Source organism: Myripristis murdjan, chromosome 12 (assembly GCF_902150065.1).
Source record: "Myripristis murdjan chromosome 12, fMyrMur1.1, whole genome shotgun sequence".
Lineage (NCBI taxonomy): Eukaryota > Metazoa > Chordata > Actinopteri > Holocentriformes > Holocentridae > Myripristis > Myripristis murdjan.
This window is the reverse complement of record NC_043991.1, coordinates 175,001-182,500: the sequence shown is the minus strand read 5'-3', so window position 1 is coordinate 182,500 and position 7,500 is coordinate 175,001. Positions and strand designations below refer to the sequence as shown.

General features: G+C 49.2%; 1 protein-coding gene across 1 annotated transcript in view; it reads right to left on the bottom strand.

Moving 5' to 3' along the window:
- apc (APC regulator of WNT signaling pathway) overlaps positions 1–7,500 on the bottom strand; it is a 34,163-nt gene that overhangs the window by 15,173 nt on the left and 11,490 nt on the right. Inside the window, exons 3-6 of the mRNA XM_030065177.1 lie at positions 3,882–3,969; positions 2,081–2,282; positions 1,602–1,710; positions 1,114–1,227 (exon numbers count right to left, since the gene is read on the bottom strand). Of these exons, the coding sequence (XP_029921037.1) occupies positions 1,114–1,227; positions 1,602–1,710; positions 2,081–2,282; positions 3,882–3,969 (513 nt within the window). The remainder of the gene's footprint in view (positions 1–1,113; positions 1,228–1,601; positions 1,711–2,080; positions 2,283–3,881; positions 3,970–7,500) is intronic.

Genomic DNA, 7,500 nt, shown 5'->3' with positions numbered 1-7,500 from the left:
TATAAAGAAAGAACAAAACTGTAAGAAAAAAACACCAAAACACGTTTGATTTTAAAAACTGGGACAAAAGGAAATGGAAAATAACTGAAAATCTACTCAAAATAAAAGAAAAAAATCACAAACTACAATCAATACAGTCACTACAAATATCTTTTTTGTTGTTCTGGTCTTGGTCTTGGTCATGGTCATGGTCTTGGTCCCGGTCTTGGTCCCGGTCATAGTCATGGTCCCGGTCTTGGTCATGGTCCCGTTCCTGGTCATGGTCTTGGTCATAGTCATGGTCCTGGTCTTGGTCCCGGTCATAGTCATGGTCCCGGTCTTGGTCATGGTCCCGTTCCTGGTCTTGGTCATGGTCATGGTCCTGGTCTTGGTCCCGGTCTTGGTCATGGTCCCATTCCTGGTCTTGGTCATGGTCTTGGTCATGGTCATGGTCTTGGTCCCGGTCTTGGTCTTGGTCATGGTCCCGGTCCCGGTCCCGGTCATGGTCTTGGTCCCGGTCATGGTCCCGGTCATGGTCCCGGTCATGGTCCCGGTCATGGTCTTGGTCCCGGTCATGGTCCCGGTCATGGTCCCGGTCCCGGTCCTGGTCATGGTCATGATCATGGTCCCGGTCTTGGTCATGGTCATGGTCATGGTCCCGGTCTTGGTCTTGGTCTTGGTCTTGGTCACGGTCTTGGTCCCGGTCATGGTCCCAGTCATGGTCCCGGTCATGGTCCCAGTCATGGTCCTGGTCATGGTCATGATCATGGTCCCGGTCTTGGTCATGGTCATGGTCATGGTCCCGGTCTTGGTCTTGGTCTTGGTCATGGTCCCGGTCTTGGTCTTGGTCATGGTCCTGGTCATGGTCATGATCATGGTCCCGGTCTTGGTCATGGTCATGGTCCCGGTCTTGGTCATGGTCTTGGTCTTGGTCTTGGTCATGGTCATGGTCATGGTCCCGGTCTTGGTCTTGGTCTTGGTCCCGGTCTTGGTCATGGTCTTGGTCCCGGTCTTGGTCCCGGTCATGGTCCCGGTCCCGGTCATGGTCATGGTCCCGGTCTTGGTCCCGGTCATGGTCATGGTCATGGTCATGGTCCCGGTCTTCGTCATGGTCTTGGTCCTGGTCCTCCTCACCTGCGCCCTCCTCTCCATCTCCTGGCAGGAGCCCAGCTGCTCCTCCATGGCGGCTCGCAGCTGTCGAGCCTCGAACTCCAGCTGCCGCCGGCTCATGTCGGTCTGCAGCGAGAACTACAGCGAGAGAGCAGCAACGTTAACAGCCCGCCACACAAACACACACACACACACACACTCACACTCACACTCACACTCACACTCACACTCAGACAGGTTTAAACCAACCAAAAAAAATCTAATTTGGTTTTGGAACACTAGGACTTAACAATAAACTATTACACTCAAAAAATAAATAAAATAAAATTTAAATACAAATCTACAACCACAGTTGTGTTTTTGTGTGTACAATGTTTTTGTACATTCTCAGTGATTGGCATAAAATAAAATACATTAAAAAAATCAAAATGATTGAAGTTAAGCAGCTGTTCAAATAAAAACAAGAAACAAGCAGTGTTGATTATGAATATTAATGAGGTGAAGTGTTTTACATTCTCAGTGAGCGGCAGGCTGTCGATCCTCTTGGTGAGGTTCTGCAGCTGAGTGTAATACCAGTCCTTCTCCTTCTCCTCCTTCTCCAGCTCAGCCAATAGGAGAGACCTGGGAGAGCGACAGCCAATCAGAGAGCAGGAAGGACACTAACAGGAAGTTAACTCCCCAAAAAAATCCCCAAAGATACTATTGCAAAATAAACAACAAAAACACCAGGAAAGTAAAAGAAAACTTAAGAAAAAGTACAAATCAGGATAACACCACAAAATAACTACAGAAAATAACATTGTGTATCATTAAAAATACAAAACTATGAAAAATACCAAAAAGCTAAAACACAGCAACATAGCTACAAAAGGATAAAACTACAGACAAAAATGATTCAAACAACTACACAAAATATAATGGGAGGCCATGCTAACCCCATTAGCATTAACATTAGCATTGCAATTCATTCTCTATGGAAAGCCCTGCTAACCTCTCCTTCTCCAGCTCCTCCAGGTAGGGCGGGGCCCCGTGGCCGGGCCCTCCATCGGGCAGAGGGCCTCTCCTGGGGAACGCGGCGGCGGCTCCGCAGCCCGAGCCGGAGCCGGAGGCGGAGGAGGCGGAGCTGCTGGAGGAGGACGGCCCGCCCGGGGGCTTCGCTCGCGGCTTGAAGCCCGACGGCTCCAGGCTCATTTCTGGAGAGAGAGAGAGAGAGAGAGAGAGAGAGAGAGAGAGAGAGAGAGAGAGAGAGAGAGAGAAAGAGAGGGAGGAGCGAGAGACATCAGCTTCCTGCTGATGACTCTGGTCAGTAATGAAGTGCTGGATTCCTACAGTGACGCTGTGATGATCAACACTCCAGGTTTTTTTTTAACTTTCTATGATCAATGACTTTTCAATTCAGGCAAGTTTCCTTTTCAAGTTGTGTTTCCAAAGCCTGCGGGCAGAAGGCGGGCGGCTGACGGGCGGCAGGTGGGTGGCTGACGGGTGGCAGGTGGGTGGCAGGTGGGCTGCAGGTGGGCGTCTGACGGGCGGTCAGTGATCAGCTGCCACTCTGTCTTTTATACACTTTCACAAATTTCTAATGCACATATTTTTATATTTCTGACTTACAAGTTTCCCATTTTCCTCTCAGGAATCAATAAAGTATTTCTGATTCTGACTCTCCTGTTTCACTGCAGGTAGGCGGCAAAACACCATCAGTGGATCAATATATTGATTTGTGTAGTATTACATAGCGAGGAGGATCAGTGTCATGACAACAGGGCCGATCTATTGATTTCAATTCTATGTCTACCTGTGGGCCATCAGGTCGCTCTGCTCCAGGTCAGGCATGGCGACAACAAATCTTCATTAACCTTCATTAATCTTCATTAACCTTCATTAACCTTCATAAACCTTCATTAATCTTCATTAACCTTCATTAACCTTCATTAACCCTCATTAACCTTCATTAACCTTCATTAATCTGCTCCAACGGCCTGAATTTGATTTTAATCACTGATTTTGTTTTTGTTTTTGTTCTAACTTGTTTTCATTCATTCTATTTCATTTGAAATTATTTTTATTGAGTTTTCAGTGAAGAAAATGGAAAAAAAGAAACTGACAGGAGGTGCCAACAGGAGTAGAGGAGGAGCAGAGGAGGAGGAGTGGAGGAGCAGAGGAGGAGTGGAGGAGGAGCAGAGGAGCAGAGGAGGAGTGGAGGAGCAGAGGAGGAGAGGAGGAGCAGAGGAGGAGCAGAGGAGTGGAGGAGTGGAGGAGCAGAGGAGGAGCAGAGGAGGAGGAGTGGAGGAGCAGAGGAGTGGAGGAGCAGAGGAGGAGAGGAGGAGTGGAGGAGGAGCAGAGGAGTGGAGGAGCAGAGAAGGAGCAGAGGAGGAGGAGTGGAGGAGGAGCAGAGGAGGAGGAGTGGAGGAGCAGAGGAGGAGGAGTGGAGGAGCAGAGGAGGAGCAGAGGAGGAGGAGTGGAGGAGCAGAGGAGGAGCAGAGGAGGAGGAGTGGAGGAGCAGAGGAGGAGCAGAGGAGGAGGAGTGGAGGAGCAGAGGAGTGGAGGAGCAGAGGAGGAGAGGAGGAGTGGAGGAGGAGCAGAGGAGGAGCAGAGGAGTGGAGGAGCAGAGAAGGAGCAGAGGAGGAGGAGTGGAGGAGGAGCAGAGGAGGAGGAGTGGAGGAGCAGAGGAGGAGGAGTGGAGGAGCAGAGGAGGAGCAGAGGAGGAGGAGTGGAGGAGCAAAGGAGGAGTGGAGGAGCAGAGGAGGAGGAGTGGAGGAGCAGAGGAGCAGAGGAGGAGCTCTGCGATGTTTTACCTTTCAGACGCTCGATGAGCTCGAGCTGTGAGCCGCCGGCCTCGCTGGCTTCTTCTTCTATGGTGCCCTGCAGCTGCTTCAGCACTTCCTGTTGGACAGGAAGTGAGAGGCGACATCAGGAGCGACTCTTTAACCTGCATCAGCTGTTAAAGGCTGGCACACACTGCAGGAAACCTTTAGAGAGCACACACTTGATGATGATAAAAGACAGATCATCTTACAGTGTGTGTGTGCAGCACGGAGCACACACACACTGTAAGATTCTTCAGCAGAGCGTCAGCTTCTTCATGCTCATTATTCTAAAGGGGCGCTCACACTGAAAGCGACAAAATCGCCTGTAGTCGCTCAGTTCGCTTCCTTCGCGTCGCCTGCAGTTTTCTTTGCAGTTTTCTGCAGGCGCGATGGAAGCGATAGAAGCGACGGAGGGGGCGGGGCAGGTGTGTCAGCGGGAGTATAGACTATATGTAGGTGCTGTATACATGACTTTTTTCTTTTAACTAAAAGACGTTTTTGTAGGCTACCTTGTAATCAGGCATAGGGATGTTTATTTACCTTAAGTTTGGGAGGTAACTTCCTCCTTCAGAAAGGTCCAGCTGACAGCCGGAGCGGCACCTGTCAGATCCGGAAGACCTGACCTGACCGGGTGGCCGTGCACGGTGCGGTGCTGGCCGGCACCAGGTCTGCCGGATCTGACAGGTGCGCCGCGCATACAGACTGCCGTGCTTTCATTATAAACCAACTTTTGTTTATATGCGGTTGCAGCAGCACAACGGACAGCAACACAGACAACATGGTTCATTATTGATTGCGCAACGCGGCGATTTGCCGGTAATCGCACTGCGCGCATTAAACGGTTTTGCGGAGGCAGGGGGAAAGTTGCATGATTTACACCGTATCCACGTTCGCGCTGCGTGCGTGACCGTGCATGTGCTCGTGCATGAACGCTTGGGCGCGGTACAAACTTTGTAATGTGAGTAGCCTCTAATCCATTCATTTCATTGGATAATATGCCGGTGGGATGAGTGGAAGTCCCTGATTGATCGAAAAGATTCTTCTGATTGGCTGGGCCTCTTGTAAAAGTGGCCCAGCCGATAGATCACAGATAAACAGAATCGTTTTTAGTCAAGAACAAAAGGCTCTTAATGAGCACTTCAGCGTGAGAAATCGGAGGTGTGGAGGTTTTTTTGTTTTTGTCCCTGTATATTTGTTTTTGTCCCTGTATATAAGCAAGCTTGGATCATAGAGCTCTGGAAAACCTGAGACCACAGTTATCAGTTTCTCCTCCATCATCCATCCTCCTCCTCTCTCATACTCCGGTCAACTTTTGCCTCCGTGGGAATCCAGATCGGCTCGCTATTGGCCGTCGCCTCGGTCGCGTCGCTCCTCATTTGCATAAAGTTGAGATTTTCTCAACTTTTTTCGCTCGCATCGCGTCGCTGAATTCGCTCGTTGCCCGTCGCTCGTCGCCGCTGTCGCCCGAATCGCCCCTCGTCGCCAGCGTACATTGAAAATGAATGGCAGCTCGTCGCTCAAGTCGCCTCTGTCGCTTTCAGTGTGAGCGCCCCTTTAGGCTGCTTTCAGACCTGTGGCCCGTTTGCTTTGTTCTCATTCAGGGGCTAAATCGATCCAGTTGTTTCGTTTTTCGTTTGGGGCGTTTGTGTTCACAGGGAAACGTCTGTAGGTTCAAAGCTGTAAACAAACGCCATGCGCGAACCAGCTGTTCCCTCATTGGTCAGAAATTCCCCCGAAAGAAGAAGTTTCCTCTTCCATTCTTACCCGGAAAAAACAAAAACCATGGAGCATCTTCAGCGTGTGGCTGGTTTGTTTCTCTGTGTTTCTGTGGTGAATGTACCGGTGATCTGTAACCGAGGAAAACATCCCGTTCTACCAGGAATCCAGACTGTGCAGGGAAAATAATATCATGCTGCATCTGCTGAGAAGAAGACGGGCCGCGACAAGGACTCGCCGACAAAGACGGGCTCTGGCTCTGAACCACAGTTCTGAGTGACTTGTGTCGGTTGCTGTGTCGATTCTGTTCTCACTGCAAACGAACCGCTCCAGGGCTCCAATGGAAGCGAGCCGAGACCACCTCTTCTAGGTGATCTCAGCTCGCTTCTTTTGTCCCGCATCCGAGCGCGATCGCTGTGTTCACATATGTCCAAACCAACCGATCTTTAGGGGGAAACGCTCCCTGTTTCGGAACAGCTGCTCCAAACGAGACAGGTCTGAAAGCACCCTAAATCTTGTGTAGTCAAACGTGACTTCAGTGTAAACAAACATGGCGGACAAACACCGGCGCCAAAATCCACAAAAAAGGTACAGAAATGAAAATTATCGAAACCCTAAATGCCACTGTGTGTCATCTAGCCAATGACAGGCAGAATAAATAACTTCACTGCCATGGTTAACAACAAAGTGCCCTGTTGTCCGGGTGGGGAATTGAACCCTTGGTCTCATGCATGGCAGGAGGAGACACTATCCGCTCTGTCATTAGGAATTACACACTGTTCCTACGGTTTGGCCTTATTTTCTATTCATGTTGAGAAAAAACTGCAAAGTCCGATCAGTTTTAAAATTGACAAGCCGCTTTTTCTCCACAAGACGCACATTTTTCGTATAGGATAATAAAATAATAATAATAACAAAAAAAATAAAGGTAAAAAAAGGGACGAAAAGATGTTTAATATTTGTGACTAGAAATCCTGTAGCCTAGTGTGTGGAAGTCCTGTAGTGTGCGGAAAGCAGCCCGCTCGGCTGAAGCTGCATCAGTGAGCTCAGTTAGAGCCGAGTAACGGTGCATTTTATTGTCAGAAAAGGTAACAGCGTTGTAACGGGAGAAGCAATATATATATATATCTATATCTATATCTATATCTCTATATATAGATATACACTATATTACCAAAAGTATTCGCTCACCTGCCTTTACTCATACTATGAACTGAAGTGCCATCCCATTCCTAACCCATAGAGTTCAATATGATGTCTGTCCACCTTTTGCAGCTATTACAGCTTCAACTCTTCTGGGAAGACTGTCCACAAGGTTGAGGAGAGTGTTTATAGGAATTTTTGACCATTCTTCCAAAAGCGCATTGGTGAGGTCACACACTGATGTTGGTCGAGAAGGCCTGGCTCTCAGTCTCCGCTCTAATTCATCCCAAAGGTGTTCTATCGGGTTCAGGTCAGGACTCTGTGCAGGCCAGTCAAGGTCATCCACACCAGACTCTGTCATCCATGTCTTTATGGACCTTGCTTTGTGCACTGGTGCACAGTCATGTTGGAAGAGGAAGGGGCCCGCTCCAAACTGTTCCCACAAGGTTGGGAGCATGGAATTGTCCAAAATGTTTTGGTATCCTGAAGCATTCAAAGTTCCTTTCACTGGAACTAAGGGGCCAAGCCCAGCTCCTGAAAAACAACCCCACACCATAATTCCTCCTCCACCAAATTTCACAGTCGGCACAATGCAGTCTGAAATGTACCGTTCTCCTGGCAACCTCCAAACCCAGACTCATCCATCAGATTGCCAGATGGAAAAGCGTGATTCATCACTCCAGAGAACGCGTCTCCACTGCTCTAGAGGCCAGTGGCGGCGTGCTTTACACCATTGCATCCGACGCTT